This window comes from Malania oleifera, chromosome 10 (assembly GCF_029873635.1).
Source record: "Malania oleifera isolate guangnan ecotype guangnan chromosome 10, ASM2987363v1, whole genome shotgun sequence".
Lineage (NCBI taxonomy): Eukaryota > Viridiplantae > Streptophyta > Magnoliopsida > Santalales > Ximeniaceae > Malania > Malania oleifera.
In genome coordinates, this window is record NC_080426.1 from 94698677 (window position 1) to 94716679 (window position 18003).

An 18003-nucleotide genomic window follows, 5' to 3' on the forward strand; every position below is an offset into this window, starting at 1 on the left:
GGTATTCGGAGAGGTCATCTATATTCCATTAGTAACATGTATTGCCAAAATAAGGCCTAAATGGTAGAACCTCTTCATATTGTAGATTTGGGGTTGAAGGTTTATGATAATAATTTTTTGTTTGATACATTGGAATTGCATAATTGTCTAAAATTTTATTTATAAAGCCTATAAGATTCAAAGTTCATCTTTGGAAATTTTCTTCAATTTTAGAAATATTGCTTTGTCTCTCAAAATTACTTATTAATTCATCAAAGTCTAATTATCCACTTATTTCTTCATTAAGAACATGTATATTATTTGATTTGAGGGGCTTTCTATTTTTTGATTTAAATCTGAAATTTATTTATTTATTTGTTCTAGAATTTCTTCCTTGTCAAAACATCCTTTAATATATGAAGGATTAGAGAACTCAAATATATTTTCTTATCCTCATTCTTTTGCACCTTTTGAACTTTGGCTAATATAGAGGGTTGGTGGAAGAGTGCTTGGTAGAAATGTTGAAAATGTCATGTTGTCTTTTATACTTTGTCTATTTTTATATCATTCTCTTTTTCTATTATATCTAAGTGTTCTCCTATTGTTGCCAAATATTCATTTGTATAATTATTTTATCTAACCAAAACATGGATTTTTTGTTGTTACTGGTCGTCTTGGGTCCATATTTTTTTGCTACAGCAAAAGGAACACGTCGAATTTCCTTGTCCTTACTATGGACATAAACATTACTTCATTATTTGTTTTATAGACTTTTCTTATTTTTTCGAGAGTAGTAATTTCCTCTAGTTCAGGTTTTGATTCAACAATATTATTGTTATTAATTGCAGGGTTATTTATCATTATTTCAACATCTTAACTAACACTTACAATTCTATCTATTTTTTGTTATTCTTGTATTTTGTATTTCTTTCTTTAAACCATTCAAAAAAGGGATATTTTGTTCTAAAATTGTCATATCATTATACGATCTTTGTTTAAATTTTTTAATTCTTTCTTTAGAGTATTTTCCAAAAAAAAAAAATGTTCTCTAAAATTCTTGTTCCTTGGTGATTCAAAATCTTTTCTAAGATATTTTTTATTTATTTCAAATTTCTATCTTCTAGAAATCCTACTTCTTCAATTATTCATGATTTTTTGTTGTTTTGGTCAAGAATGTTACACTCATAAATTTGAGATTGTGTTGGTGAATAGTTTTGCTTAGGTTCTTCGTAAATTAGCTGGGCAATTTGTTCTTCAGTTTGGATTCCTTTAAAAAGAATTATATATATATATATATGACATGGATGGTTTAGATTTTTCAATATCTATGCTCATTTGTCTAGAAAAAAAAAAAAAATTTCTTTGCCTAGATAAAGCTGGTTTAGTTGTATAAAAATTGTTAGAGGATAAGATAGAATCTTCATCTAACCTGTCTCTACTGAATTTTATTCCTAAATCTCTTGACTCAAATTTGATATATATATTTGCCAAATCATCTGTTTGGGGATTCTATTGACCTTATAGGTCACGCTTGGTTATGATAATGACAAATACTATTGTATTTGATAACTTTCAAGTTTGTGTGCAGGTTTATATTAGCAAATTAATTAATGACACACGAAGTAAAGCCTGAAGACCCTGAAGATTATTTCTTGTTGTAATTTATATTATGTGGGTCTATAATAATTTATATCGATTTGTAATAATCCCTGCATGTCATGCATGTAGGTTTTGTAAGCTCAACATGACCATAAACTGACCATAGGGTACCAAATGTCATTAGGGCACCCTTAGAAAATACCCTAATAAGACCTTAGGTCCCAAACACTTATGCACAAATATCATTCACAAGTAAGAGTGTTAAATACGAATTGAATTGAACATTATAGGAAAGTTTGAGATAGCTCGAACGATCGAACCCTAGGGGTTCAAAACTCCTCAGGCACCCGAACTGTTAAAAAGTCAACAGTTGACCAAGCTCTCGGGCAACCGAACTTATTTTAAACATATCTTCCCCGGGCCACCAAACCCTCTAAAAGGGACCCCTCACCAACTCAGGTTGCCGAGGAAAATAGTTCATAACAGGCTCGAGCGACTGAACCTTTGAGTTCAGGCTACCAACCCACTAACCGGACACCCGAAACTCTGAATGAATGCTACTGACTTTGGTTCGGGCTATTGAGCTAATATTCGGGCTACCAAAATGTTTTCAAAATTTTTTTAAAGAGTCTGTTCAGGTGACCGAACCTTGGTTCAGCCACCCGAACCTTCTCGGGTTAAATTTATTTTACTCAACATAAATAGGGTTAAAATGGGTTAATTACTCTTAAGTGTCTTTAGACTTTTCTAAGAATACCCAATATGTCCCAAACGATTATATTTTTTACCTTATTTATAAATATGGGTTCATTTGTGAATATTAAGATGAGATTAGCCAAAATTATTATAAAAAATCCTCTCTATCTCAAAATCTCATTTTACCCAAAATACTTTCAAATATTCATTCCCTTTATACATCTTGATATTGTGAGAGTTTATTGATTGTTCTTGTGTTTATTAGATAGTGCTAATACTCCTATTTGTTTGGTTGATTGTTTGATATTATTTTGGAGAGTTTAGCTAGGTAAATCCTACATATTTGAACATTATAAATCTTGTGTTGGGATAAACTAAAAAATTTAAGGATTTTTGTATTGTTATTATAAGATTTTTATAGTTTTGATTTTGTTGTGCAAAATATTTTTTTACAAGTTAAAATATTTTCAAACTACTCTTGTGCTCATCACATTGAAAGAAAATATTTTGAGATAAGTTTGAATATTGGATTAACATCTCCCTGATTTGCTATTGAGATTTCATTTAACTTGTTTCAAAGATATAACTTGCTTAGATTAACATCTCCCTGATTTGCTATTGAGATTTCATTTAACTTGTTTCAAAGATATAACTTGCTTAGAACACTCTTGAACATTATTACGATCATATCTTATTGAGTATTATTTGTACATATATTTACATCAATGAGTTTACATTACCTATACTGTTGATGTGTATGTGATAAATTATATTGGGTACATATCTGCTTTACTTGAGAAGCATAATCACTATACCAGTTATGTTGTGAAAAATACTGTTGTATTCCGGGTGTAGCCTGAGGGGGCGGTAATCTAGTCCGGTAAGGATTGTTTGTAAAGGTTGAGGTTAGCCCTATGTTGATTGACCTGATTGTTTAGGTGCCACTCCACCCGTTAAATGAGTCCATAGTGTAATCCTTATGCAGGTGTGCCAAGGTGGGGACGTGGGCAGTATTGGCCGAACCTCGATAACATATTTGGTGTCAGTTTATTTTCCGCAATTTACTTTCTGCACTTATATGTTTATGTTTATTCTTTGAGTACTTGATTGGGTTTGCAATTACATAAAAAGACCCTAAGTTTGTGTAATACTGATTGTTGGATTAAGTTAAACCTAGGAAATGAATTTTTAAAATTCCAATTCACCCCCCTCTTGGGAATACACCAAGGCTAACAGATTTGATTTGTGAAGGGAGACCTTTTCTTTTAAGCTATTGGTCAAGTAATTCAATTTCCTTCCATCTAAGCATTATGGGAACCATAAAATTTGCCTAAGAAGAAGATTCGTAACAGATAGTTTGTTTGGGAGGAACATCAGAGACTTTGTACTAAGGAACAACTCCTAAATTTAGGAGTCTGTAGTGAAATTTGTAAACTAATTTGTATGGGCTTGATCCATGAAGGAATTTGTAATTGTGAGCTTGAATATCTATCATTAGACACTTTTCTTTATGGTCATTAGCATTGAGTCCAACTGTAAAATTTAGAAAACATTTGAAACATACTTGTCCATTTGTCAATGAGGTTTCTGCCGTTCCTATGATTGATTTTGCATAATTTGGGATTCCAGCGTCTCTAAGACAAATTAGTAGAGCATTGTTCAATCCTACTTTTGTCAAATGTTTCAATCCAATTTGTACACATCCTATATGGAGATCATTGTATCATAATTTGACTTAATTTCCTAAAGACTTTTTTGAAAGTAAATTTATACTGTAAGATTTGTCTACAAATCTAACATTTATTTATTTAATTTTTTTGCCTTATAAATAACTTTAAATTAAGAGTTTTGCCTTTTTTTGTAAATAATGTTTTGTTAAAAACTAGTAATTCCCAATTTAAGAGTTTTTTTTTAATCTAAGCAGCAAGATTCATGACTTACATTTTTCTTCCTGCTCGACTCCTTGATCACAACAACTGCTACCATATATGCTTGCCATTAGAGATGATTAAATAGTATCTTCCTATGATCTCATACACGGGTCACTAGACTTACTGCCTCCTCCTCAAGCCTTATTGCCTGATGTTGTTCCTTTTGAACCTAAAAGAATATTACTCTACCTTCCCTAACCATAAACATTGCTTTGATACCATTAGGGGAACCCAGGGAATGCAAGCAAGGGTAGCAATAATAAATAACGAACAAGGTAAGAAAATAATAAGAACACAGGTAATGATCTAGAAGATAACTTGTATTAAACTTAAAGAATTGTCGAAATTACAACAGGTGGGAGCTCTCGTAGCCTTGAACTTCCATTTATACAAAGATAGAAATTTTGTACGAGGGAGATCATATACATATATGTAGTAAGCGAATGAGAGAGAAGGGGAGGTGATCTGTTGGCGTTGATAAGAGATCTCTACTAAATTCGTTTTGCTTTGTTTTGTAAATTGTCTTCCTTTAAATAGAGGGTAGCGAAAGACTCTAGAATGTATTCAATTGTGGAGGAGCAATAACGGAGACTCTTTTTCCTTTGTCTTCTTGTAATAATGGAACGTCTCTTCAAAGTAAACTTTATTGAAGCAACCTTTTTAAAGTAATTTTATTAAAACAACCCTTGATAGTTTAAAAAATAATTCTCCAGTGTGGATCAATCTTCATATCAATCTGGTAAGAGAAACTAAACCTAAAGTTAAGAATCTCCCTTGTATGACCATTTACAGTTTAGATACCTTTAACATTGTTCAAACCGATGTCTCTGAAATAGGTTATGAAGTTATTCTTAGACAAGTTATTGCCAATAAAGAAAAATTAGTAAGATTTCATTTAGGATGGTAGAATGAGACTAAAAAGAAATATTCCACTTTTAAAAAAATAATCCTAACAATTATTTTTTGTATTATAAAATTTCAAGTGATTTATTAAACAAAAAAAAAATATTTTAAGGATTGATTGCAAATTAGCAAAATATGTTTTAACGAATGATGTTAAAAATCTTGTTTCAAAACAAAAATTTGCAAGATGACAAGCTTATTTCAAAATTTTTGATTTTGATATTGAGAAAATCAAAGATGAGAATGAAAATTAATCGATAGAAGATGACAAAAAAGATAAGCTCAAAAGTCAAAAAGCAAAAAAAAAAAAAAAAAAAAAAAAAAGGAAGATCCTTGGATAAGATAAAAAGTTGCTTTAGTAAAACTACTTAAAAAATTTAGTTTATATTGTAATAACTTTTTAAATAGTTTGTAATTAAGTAATATTCATGTTAATTAACTTTTTTTATTGCTATATTAACATTGTCTAATATAGTAATAACATTTTAAACAGTTTGCAATTAAGAAATATTCATTTTAATTAACATTTTTAACTGCTATATTAATATTGTCTAATTAAAAAGTTAGTTAAATTATTAATCAACAATTGTAGTTAATCTGCTAGATGATATCTAATTAAAAATATAGTTATAATTTTGAACAAATATTTTCTCAATAATATTTTATTGAAAATTTTAATGTTTTATAGTTAAAAATGTAATTAATATTATGTTAATTAAATATTCTAACTGATATTCTAAATTTTTTATTAAGATAAAAATATACAATTGTTATTTCTTAATTAAAAATAATATTATTAATTCATTTTATAATATTATTAACTTGACGATATTTTTATAATTTATTATTAATTCTTAATTATTAATTTATTACAATACTTATTAAATTTATAAGTTTGCTGTGGATAGTAGGTACTTAGAATTATTATTATTTTTTTAAAAATGCTTATTTTTTATGAAAAATAATTAAAATTTTTTTGTAATAAATACTTATTTAGGTGCAATTACTTTTTTCAACAACTATCATTTTATAATTACCTTTCTTGCCATAGTAATTTTTTTTTTTAACTAGTTTGAGGTTAAAGCTAAAAAGTTAGAAGAAATAAAAATTGGATGGCAGAATCCATGCTTCAAATACCACGTAAGCATACTTTACTCAATAAATAGTGTCACGTGTAAAGAACGTGCCATTATAGTCTCCTTCGCAAGATGTTTTGAGTTACCTATCGATAGGGGTGAGTATAATTCGATTTTAACCGAATTAATCGACTGAGTTCGGTTGGTTCAATTCGAGTAATTTATAGTTTGGTTCGATTTGATTTGGTTTTAGACTGAGGTAATTTCGGGTATTCGATTTTTGATTCGGTTACGGATAATTTATATTTCGATTAACCGAATTACTTGAATTTTTAATTAATTAATAATTAAATATAAATTATTAAATTATACGATTTATGGTTTTAATTTTTAGGCTAGGTTGGGCGCTAGGTTCCATTCGGGACTCGGCCGTTCCTAAATCCTAATTTCCTATTTACGTCTTCCAGTCTTCCCTCTTCCCTCTTCACAAGTTCGCAGTCCGCAAGTCGCAACTTCGCCCGCAGCTGGCACTCCCTCACATTCTCACTCCCAGTCCCAGTTCCCTTCATATTCACCTTCCCTTCCCAGTTCCCTTCCCACTTCGCAGTTCGCACACAGTCGGCGACAGCGAGTTCAAACTCCTGTTCCAGATCGGCAGATCCAGTCTTCCCCTTTGGACTTCGGCTTCCACCTTCCCAACTTCGCAGCTCGCACTCTCGCAGACTCGCAGTTCTCCTTCGGACCTTCCGTCCTTCAGGTTTTTCGTTTTTCCGTTGTGTTCAAAACTCAAAAGTCTTTGCATTTTGATGTTTATTGGAATTTTACAATGCCCTAAGATGAGCACAATGTGTTTGATTAAATGTATGAGAGAATATTTCCTCCTAATTATTATATTTATGTTGATCAGTCTCCCTCTTTAAAATGGGTTTCTTTGTGTTCTTTGTTCATATTTGTTTGAATGTTCATTGAATTTGAGTTTTGTTCCTTTTTATTCTATTTTTTTATATTTGTGTTTTCTTACTTTTGTTGTACCCAAAGTCCAGTGCCCTGTTCTCTTCTTCTTCGGTTCTTCCCTGCTCTTACCAATAACCCAGATGAATTTTTCTCATAATTAATTTTATTTTTTATTTGGTTAAATTTGGTTAACTGAATTACCCGACAATTTGGTTCGGATATGGTTAGGTTAAATGGACCAATTTGGTTGGTTCGGTTGTGGGATGGATTTAACCAAATAATTTGGTTAGTTCGGTTAATTGGCTGAATTGGCCGAACCGACCGATTGCACACCCCTACCTATTGGTAGGGCTTAAGGAAGCAACTCCCTTCTAGTCTTTACATTTTCCTTTCCTGTCTCAGCAACCTCGTCTCCGGCTGCCGTTGACTTGTCTGTCCCACCGCTGCTGCCGCCACCTCCGCCAGCATTGCTCTTTCAGTACGGTTCTTGGCTATAGAGAGTTTACTTATTGTTTCTTTATGGCTGGGCTGTATGTTATTCTTGATATTATAGGCTTTCATCCCCCAGCTGCAGGCAAAGTTGCGATGTCATCAAGGCCAGAGCTCAAAGCACCTCCCGAGATATTCTACAACAACGATGAGGCTCGTAAATACACCTCATCCTCTCGTATTATTGAAATTCAGGTAATTGATGTTTATTGAACTGTTAATTCATTTTTCAATTTTTTTCTTAGTTTGAAGAGCAAAAATTTCGCTTAATGTCCAAGAAGTATGCATTTGAAAGTGCTGAAGGAGCTTTTTCGTTTTATATTGAGTTGAATGGTGTCTATATGCTTTGTGGAGGTTCATACTCTCTAGGAATTTGGTTTTTATGCCCTTCTGATAAAAAAATTAATTTTAATTGAAATTTGCTTGATTTAGTGAAGTGGAATTTTCCTTTTTATTTAAAATTTCTGTGACTGATGCTAGCCCCTTTAATATTTTATAGATGTTAATGGGATCCTTGTGGAAGTATCAATTTACAGAAAAATGAGTCTTTTTTTTTTTGGGGGGAGTGGGGGGTGGGAAGTTTTGTGGGGTGGAGGTGGTGGTGCAATATTGTTTGGCTTCACTTGACAAAGGAATTTCAGTTGTGTTTTTGTTTTCTTCTAAACATACCTTCCGAATATTCTTAAAGCTTGTCGTTTTTTTGTTGTTGTTTAAGAAAGAATACTGTGGCAAATTTCCAAATTTATGGTCTGCGGAATGAGAACTTTGAGCTCAAACTATCTTATTATTAAGCAATGTGATTTTCAGACTAACATCTTCCTTGATTTTAGATTAAGACTTTGGAATAGTCTGTAAGTTAGTGCCCACTCTCTACCGATTCGGTTCACTGTCCTTGCATTTTAGGTCCATGTATATATGTACACGTGTTCGTTTATTTTATGTCTAACAAATTTCTTTCTGTATTATTGTATGTTTTGATGTGAGGTTCTGTATTTAAAGGCTAAGCTTTCAGAGAGAGCATTAGAGCTTTTGGCTTTGCCTGATGATGGGGTACCCAGATTACTCCTTGACATTGGTGAGTTTTCTTCTCTCTCTCTCTCTCAATCGTTCTCTCTCTCACACACATGCACACACACATGAGCACACACACAAATGCACACATGCATGCATCTTCTTCTTAAAGTGAAAAATGGATTTTGGCGATTGTTTACTCAACTACTTTATTAAAACTAGCATAAAAGGAAAACAATGCAACAAATTTGTTTGTGATGGATGATGTAGTTGCCTCATGGGTTGTCTATATTATTTTACACCAGTGAAGTCACAAAAATAAGTTCAATCGACATGAAATTTTGATTAGATTCTTAATAGTGTGATATTACTTGATAGGGAAAAAATTCTTGTGTAAGCTTTGCATTTTAAGTTCATAGTACACCACAATTAATTGTCATTAAGTACTGCTTTCTTCTTCTTCTTCTTCTTCTTCTTCTTTTTGTGAAAATAGTTCTCAGACTAGAATTGGCCAACCAATTTGGACATTTTATGTTTCCTCTATGCTATGATATTCAAGAAAAACTTAAGTGGAAGCTTGGCAATAATGAATTTCACATGGTTATTATTTACTACTTCCTATAAGGGTTGGGTTTTTTTTTTTTTTTTTTCCAGTTAGGAAGGTCCCTTGGGCAGGGTATTAATGACTTATAATTTGCCGAAAAGGGGGTTTATCAACAGATATATTCTGAGGAAAGCAGCAGCTGAGTCTGTTAATGACATAGTGCTGCATGAGCCCCCTCAATCTCCTTTGTGAGGGCCCTTCTTTGATGAGTTACCCAGTCTTTTCACCCTTTGTAGTCCCACTTTGAGGTGGTGCTTTTTTTTTTTTGGGGGGGGGGGGGGGTGGGTTAGGGTGACTAGCATGAGGAAATTTGAATTTTTATCTAGGATTGTGGTCTTAGGGATATTCCTTTGTCCAATGGTTAATTCACCTGCATGGCTTCTAGAGAGAGGCAGACATTAATGGGAAGAATTGTTTTTGAATTTTATTTAGAAAATATTGGTTAGATCTATTGTCCCGTGTTCTTAGATTCTAATCCTATATGTGGGGTTCATTCCTTTTAAAAAATAATAATATGTGGTTGACCCACCTTTTATTTTATGATTGACATTGAAAATTGATGAAAATAGTGTTGGGTTTGGAGATGGGAAGGTTTCAAATTTATGAAAAAGTTGAAGTTCGTGAGAAACAAACTGAAGAACTGGGATAAAAAAAGAAATTTAGGGACATAAAAGAGAATATGAACAAAATTCTCTTTTAGATGGAACAATGTTTGAAAGGGCTCACTCGAGGTTCACCTCAAGGCAAGGTGTGCCTAAAATGCCTTGATGCTCAATCTAAAATACCAAATTTCAAAATGGCTAATACATTAAACACTAAGGCTTACATGCTTGTACAAAAGGCACGCCTTTTGTGTCTTTTTAGTTGAGACTCATGCATTTTGGGCGTGTGATTTTCAAGTTAAATTTGACTAGAATATATTTTAACTACATGTTTATATAAAAGGGATGTCATAATATGAGTTGATTTCAAAAGCTCAGGATCTTCATCCTTTTCCGAAAAAATTGAGAGTTGTATCTTAGATCTTGAAAATAATTTGAATCCAAGTTAGCAATTTTTGAATAGGCAGCAAGTAGTTTATAAATTATATTTGTTTTTTTTTTTTTGAACATTTTGTTTGTGATTTTCTTAATTTTTAAAAATATATCTTATTTATTTACATACTTTTATCTAAAAATAAATTCTCAAAAGGCTTATGCCTCTACGCCGTAAGGCTTAAGCCTCGCCTTGGAAGTGTTAAAATGCCTCGCCTTATTCCTTTGTCTTTGCCTTTAAAAACACTAAGATGGAAGAGTTGGAAAGATTAGTGGTGTGTGGGCCTTTGGAGGAGGATATAGTTAGAAGGGTTCATCTGAATCATGAGTGGGGAGATTCTTATGAGTTATTAGAGAGGACATTAGTTGGAAACAAGTGGAGGTCAAACCAAGTTAAAAAGGGGTATTGTAATTCTAGGTTGTGATAGCTTGAGTTGGATTCTGGTTTTATATTGTGAAGGCATGAGCGGCAAAAGTGAAATGCAATTATGGATTTTATAGAAACATGTGCTTGGAGGAAATTCAGGTTTATGATTGGAGGCCTTGATTGGGGCTCTATCATGGAGGAAAGGGCTTTTTGGTTTGAGAGAACTTTTGGTGTTGAGGAGATTAAGGAGGTAGTGTTTGAGATGGAGAGAGATAAGTCTCTAATGGTTTTGCTTTGAGTTTTTCCATTTAATGTGTTTTTTTCCCACGAGTTTTATTGTAATGAAGTGGTTAGGAGGAGGATGAATTCTACCTTTTTTTGCTCTTATTCATAAGAAGGAATGCTCTGGATGAGAGATTTAGGCCTATCAAATAACACCTCAATCAAAATCCAAGTGGCTTTTGGAGGTTTTAGAAAATGCATTGAATTTGGTGTAGAGTGCTTTCTTAAAGGATAGATTGATTGTAGATGCTGTACTAGTGTGGCTAGTGAGGTGGTTGAGGATGTTAAAAGGAGGGGTGCATAGGGTACTATGTTCAAATTGGGTTTTGGTATAGCCTATGATAGGGTTTGTTAGGGTTCTTTTTTTTTGGATAGGGTGTTGGAGAAGTATTTAGGTTGGAGAAATTGGATAAGCGGTTGTGTGTCTTTTATCAACATGTTTGTGATTGTGAATGGGCCAGCCTAGGAATTGGTTTAGTGCCTCTGGGGGGTTGTGGCAAGGGATCCTCATTTGTCTTTTCTGTTTACTTTAGTTGTCGATGTGTTTGACCAGTATTTTCTTATGCTTAGGGGCTAGAGGTGGTTAAAGGGTTTCAAATATGTAGGGGGAGATGTTGACATGTTTATCTGCAATTCGCAGGTGATACCATTTTCTTTCTAGAAGGTAATGTTGAGGAATTTTGAAGAGTTTGCTTTGTTAAGAAATTTGATAATATTTTAGGATTGAGGATCAACACCCCTAAGAGTGGTATAGCTAGCATTAATGTGGATCTTTGCAAGTTAGAGGAGCTTATGTTCTAGCTGCATTATTTTGTCATGGTCTCTGTCTTATTTGGGTCTTCCTTTAGGAGGCAAGCGTAGGTATGTGACTTTTTTGAGATCTAGTGCGGAGAGAGCGTGTAGTTGATTAGAGGGTTGGAAGAGTGCTTACATATTCTTAGGGGGTTGCTTTACTCTTATTACTTATTAATGCTTGTCTTTTGAATGCTCAAGTTTATTTTTTTGCCCACTTTTAGAATCTTACTTAGTGTGGGCGAGTGATTGAAGAAAACTATGATGGTGTGATATGGGTGATTTTAAGAGGGATCATCTTTTTAGTTGGAGTGTGGTTTGGAGACCTAAATCAAAGGGGTTTTGGGACTTAGAAATTTGGTGTGTAAGAACGCTTGTCGCATGTGCATTGGTTATGGAGGCTTCCCTTAGTAGTTTGGCTCGCTATAGCACCAGGTTATTAGAAGTATGGTATTTATTGTAATAGGTGGAGGATGTTAGAGATAGCAGCCACGCTTCTCTTGCAAGTGCTTGGAAGTTTGTTTCTCAGGTTTCTTATTTGTCTTTTCCTTTTCCTCCCATTTACTTGTTTCAAGGTTGGTAATGGTATTAATGGTGGAGACTTCATTAGCATCTTTGGTGCCTCACTTTTTAAGTTTTTGTTTGCACATAATGCTCTGATATCTTGTTTTGTTCTTTTAAGGGATCTTTCTTTCCTGGGATTTCCATTTTCATTTTTTAGAATCTTAATGAAAGAGAGGTTGTTGTGCTAGCTAATTTGTTGAGAGTTTTGGATTGATTTGCCCCCTCGCTAGAAGTGTGATTCATGTATGTGGTTAAGGGATGACGTTGGTTTCTTCTATTCTAAATCTCGTTTCCTTCAGTTGTTGAAATCCTGTGACTTCTTACACTTCTAGTGGAAACAATAATTTGGAAGGTTAAGATCCCTTTTAAGATCTAAATGCTTTCTTAAACTTTGATTCATTACAAGACTAATGCTAATGATTTATTGCCGATGAGAGGATATCTAATAAAGCATACATTTTGCATGATGCGTGTAGTGCCTACTGAGTCAAATGTGTTGTTTCTACATTGTTGGGTGGCTAAAACACTCCTTTCCTTTGTTTGGTGAGGTGTGGGTGGCCCCATAGTTAGATGTCTCCATGTGGGTGGAGTTTTGGGGCTTTGGGGGAAGTGAGAAAGGTAGAATTTTTTGGAGTCGTGCTTTGCATGCTGTTTTTTGGATGTTGTGGATGGAGAGGAATGTGTGGATTTTCTAAGATTAGGCAACATGTTCATATTTGTTATGGGGTGGAGCTGTTTTCCAAGATTCCCTTTGGGTGCCAGTTTGGATGGTGTTTTATGGGATTTCTTTGCCTAATTTGCAAACGATTAGAGGCATTCCTTTTTAATCGTCTTTCAGTTTTTCTATAAGAGGTTATTCTGTCTTCAGACTTTGTATTTTAAACTTCTCTTCCATTAATGAATTCCTTTTCTTATGGCAAAAAGAATTTTCTTCTCAGAAACATTGCAGCCTTTGACTTTTAGGTTTTCTTAAGAACTATGGGTTCATGTGATTGCATGGCCATCATTAGTTACTTGAGTTTGTAGAGTTTAGTCTTGTTATAAATAGAAACTTTATGGATCATTATAGTATCAACAAAGTTGCAATTTCTGGTTCTTAGGATCCCTTCAAAACTTTGGGGCGTTGGTTCTTGGAATGTGAGTGCTAGTAAATATTCTAGTAATGTAATAGTATACCCATGTTTGGCTCACAAATAAAGTTTAAGATTCCAATCATCTCACATTACCAATTATGTTATTTAACAATAATATAGGAGAATTTTAGTACCATTTAAGAGGTGGTATTGTCCTTCCTAAGATAGGTAATGTGGTTTTCTGGTCAAGAACTTGTAGACGGGGACTTGCAGACTACGAATTTGCAGATGGAAGCCGTGTATAGAGCCCTTTGGCTTGGCCATTGGAAGGATGCGGCGGGAGCAGGGGAGGATGGGTTAGGTGGCCCAACAACCGGCATAGTAGCTAAAAGCGAGCCAAAGCCTTTAAACCAGCCCTAGCCTTAGCCAGAGGTTTTTGACTTGAACCAGCAGGTCCTACATGAGAAACCTTCATTTGAAATTTATTTGATAACAGCGCAATGGTGGATATCGTTTGGATTGTGGACTCCAAACTTGCAAAAGTTTTCTGTGAAAATTCTTGGCCTCTCGTGTAGTGCTATTGGCTGTGAAAGAAATTGAAGCATTCCAACATTTAAGTCATTAGGATATTGTGGATTAAAGAACATGAACTAATAGTCTACTACTTTTTAGAATCATTATTTACTATATTACTTTAAACTTCTTGCAGCTTTATAGCAAAAGGAGAAATAGGCTAGCACAGCAGTGCTTGAATGATTTGGTATTTGTGTAATGTAATTGAATTTTAAGGCGTCAATTCAACAAGTGTGACACCATTGATCCATTCTTCTAAAGGACATTGATGATAGTATTGAGTGGTTGATTATAAACTTGTGTTTGAAGATGATCTTTTGACATGGGGTTCTGTTGCCAGAGCTGCTGGAGTAAATAACCCCCTGCATCGCACTAGATCAAGAATAAGTGCAAATGTGTCGTCATTTTTGGAGAAAGAGCTTCATCTAGCACTGCTAGGGGTTGGACTACAGTGTTGGTACTTGTAGATGAGGATGAGACCCAAGTGGGTAGTGCAGAGGAGACAGAAGAGGATGAAGATGCTGGAGAAGAAAATTCTAATGATGAAGAGGAAGATGATATCTTGGCAGACTTAGTTGATGACGAGTGATGACTGAGGAGGATTTTTTAGATTTTAGACTTTGGAATTTTTATTGTACTCTTTTCTTTTGGTATTGAACTATGTTGATGCTTTTGGGCCTTGAGCTTGGCAATTTCATTTCCTTTGTAATTTGAAGCTTGAACTCTTGCATGCTTAATTGCTTATGTTGAACTATGTTTGTTTCGCTTTGAACTTGGTACTTGTTAGTCATAATTTCTATTCATTTGTCTTGTTATTGGATATTTTGGCATTTTAAATTCTAATATTACTATTGATGTGTTCATATAATTATTACTCATCAATTAGGCAATGTACACAATTTTATTAATTGTGTGCCTCACCTTTGTGAGGCGCGTGCCTTCACTTCGCGCCTCGGCTCCAAGTACCCTTTGTGCCTAGGTGTGCCTTGAGCCTTTGACTCCTATGACAGGCAGAGCAATTGATAGCATCCTAGTGGCACCTGGCTTCCAGTGGCCGGTGGGTAGCTGGGCAATGATTATGGAAATCCAGGACTACAGACTAATTACGTGATAGATTCTACAATGAAATCTTTTCTCCTAAACAACCACACAAAGCAGATCACAGGTTCAGACAGGATTTAGACCCAGTTAACAGCCCACACCCTTGGTGGCAAATATTTCCTCCCTTTCCAGCAAAAAATCCATTTGTGCCCTCACATTGTTTGAGCTCCAGAATTTGACAATCCCACCTTCGAAGAAGAACCATCTTCAGCCAATTGGGTTTCAGTTTTTTGCAACTTTTTGCTACAAAAATTTCATCTTTAGTGAACAAGTGCACTGTTGTCAATGAAAAGGGCCTCTGGTTCTACTGCAGGGGAGCAGTTGTATAGCAACAAAGTCCTTCGAGTTTTTTTATGAAATTGGGTCTTGCATGCACCTTTGAAAGAATTGCCCAGTATTCCAAGAATTTGATGATTGATGAACCAAACGTAGAAGTGATGCATGGATGGTAATCCAGTAAACTGATTTTTTTTTTTTTCAGGAATGTTACATTCCATGAACCAAATACCCCCAAGGTTTGCTTGATTTCCACCCCAAGAAGAGGTTTTTGCTTTGGTTCTTTCCAAGGAATGTAGGGTTCAATGGAACACTGAAGTAAATTCTTTTTTTTCATTGCTGATTGCGTCATTTGGTTATATTGAAGTTTTGTTTCCTCCTATGGGAAATGTGGTTGAGTTTAATGGTCCTTTCACATTGAAAGTTGTTCCTTTTACCACTTGTAGATTAGAGCAAATCACCTACTTTGACAAGGAGATTATTATTGGAAAATTATCATTACTTCTCAATGGCTTGAAGATTGTTTCAACAAAACTTGGTCTTGGAAACATAACTTGGTCTTGGAAACATGTTGAAAAACAGTTTGCTGCTATTGCAGAATTTATCATTAACAGGCAGCAAATTCTCGCCTCTTTCTGTTGTCTCTCTCGCCCAGCTAGAGAGCAATCGTGGCAGCTTCTTCCTTTATCTTCACTTCCACTCTCTCTCTCAGAATCTTCATTTAAACTCGTTTCTTCTTTTTGCTCTCGTCTCCTCGCGATAAGGTTCTTTGACTTGATTGTTCCCATCTTCTCCCATTTGCTTCTTTCCGCTCTCTCGTCTTCTTGTAGAAAGCTACAGTGTCTTGAAGGCTTTTGTGTCCTGTGTTTTTTTCTTTGATTTTCAATATTTCCTTCTAAAACCCTAATCTCCATAGAATCATGTGATCTCCATCCAAAATCACCATCTCCTGTCCATGCCAGAAAAGACTCTTCTAAGACCCCATTTTTCTTCTTCTATTCACCACTTTGTCTTCCCTAGAAACCTAATTCCTACGTCTCAACTCTATTCATTTGGTTTCTAAATGGAATCCACCTTCTTCATCCATAAGAAATGCGTCTCCTTTGAGGTGAATGGTATAGCCTTGCACATTGTTAAGAAGACCATATGACAGAGATTCACTTTATCCATTTATGAATATGATCGTAGCTGGCTGGAACTTGAATTATTCTGTTTTCTATTTACGAAAACTCTAGACCCTTGGGCAAGAATTCATAGAGCCCCAAGCTACATTCTTTTGCTTTGGCTGAGGCTAAACATCTTGTGGAGATTTATTTCACTGGAGAAAATCCCATATGAAGGGATTTTGAGTATGATTTGCATACCAGATGAAAAGGAGGCTTTCACCTTGAGAGTTTTTTGGGAAGCTATTAAGGGTGCACACGGAGGTAGTGTTAAGAGGAACTAGAGTCTAGGTGAGATGTCTTGATTGTGGTTTTGTTAATATCAGTAATTTGCCAAGACTATGAAAGAAAATTGGTGTTTTTTAGACTAGAACCATAGGGTTTGCATTCAAGGAAACAACTGAAGAGAAATCCTAATGTGGTAAAGTTGTTTTTGTAGGGAAACGTTTAGGACTTGCAAGGAAGAACTCAAAGATGAACTTAGATAATATTCAAGGGACGGGCATGTTGAGCAAACATAAGGGGGTTTCCAATTGAGTAATTACAAATTTCAAACCACAAAAAACTATGCCTATTCATTCCTATAAGGAGGCCCTCATTCGAGGTTGATCATTGACTCCCATGAGTGAGAATTTGAAGTCCATAACTGAAGAGTGAGGGAGGAAATCTCCTTTACAATCAGCCAATGCAATATTAAAGGAGGAGTGTTATAGAAACTTTTGGTTGCCTGTAGGAGAGTTGGAGCTCATCTAGGAGGGCGGGGTTCATATTAGAATAAGGGTAAACAAATTACCCAATCAGAGGGTGAAGCTTCAAAGGAAGAAGAAGGTGATTCCAACCCTTTTTCTTCAAACAATGAGGGCTTTTTATTGGCTCTCTCTGTAGGAAGAGTGAGATTAGGATAATGATAGGTGCCAAGGAATGGAAAGTCATTATTTAGGGATCTCATCTTTTGAAAAAGTTGGCGAGTTTTCCTTTTAGGAAGAGGCATGTTCAGACAGGGTCCTTAGCCATGAGAACCTTAGCTCGAGAAAAATTCCTCCAATCTATATGCTCTCTGTTGATATTTGGAGTCCTCAACTAAGCCAAATACCATCCACAATTTGAACTCTTGTGCTTTGAGTAACAAACCTCTGTAGGACACGCAAGATAGAACCTTTGCATTTGAGAGGAATCGACCCATTTCGTTGGTATCCTAGAATAACTTGAATGCTCCTTTTGCATTTGGGATTTGTTGGAGGAGGATTCTTCTTTTTCATTGGACAAGTTAGAGGATGAGAGGGATAACCAGATGATTTGGACCTATATTTGGTTAATTTGAGGGGGTAAAGAGTTGGGCTTAGGAAGGGGGACTCAAGGGATAAAAAGAAGGTTAAGAAATTGAGGAGGGAGTTAGGGAGGCTAGCATCTACGGTTAAGTATGATAAGGGTGGAATTCCATCCAGGGTCTTTTTACATTCAAAATGAAGCTCCTTTCTTGGAACGTTAGAGGTCTAGGTAGTGGGGTGAAAGAAGAATGGTTAAGGATCTCATCTC

General features: G+C 34.8%; 1 protein-coding gene across 2 annotated transcripts in view; it reads left to right on the top strand.

Moving 5' to 3' along the window:
• Positions 1-6585: 6585 nt before the first annotated feature.
• Positions 6586-18003, top strand: part of LOC131166251 (18S rRNA (guanine-N(7))-methyltransferase RID2) — a 51878-nt gene continuing 40460 nt past the window's right edge. Inside the window, exons 1-4 of one of the 2 annotated variants that reach the window (XM_058124609.1) lie at positions 6586-6941; positions 7541-7616; positions 7692-7822; positions 8627-8702. In XM_058124609.1, coding sequence (XP_057980592.1) covers positions 7724-7822; positions 8627-8702 — 175 coding nt within the window. In that variant the 5' untranslated portion in view covers positions 6586-6941; positions 7541-7616; positions 7692-7723. The remainder of the gene's footprint in view (positions 6942-7540; positions 7617-7691; positions 7823-8626; positions 8703-18003) is intronic. The other variant, XM_058124610.1, reaches the window with a different exon arrangement.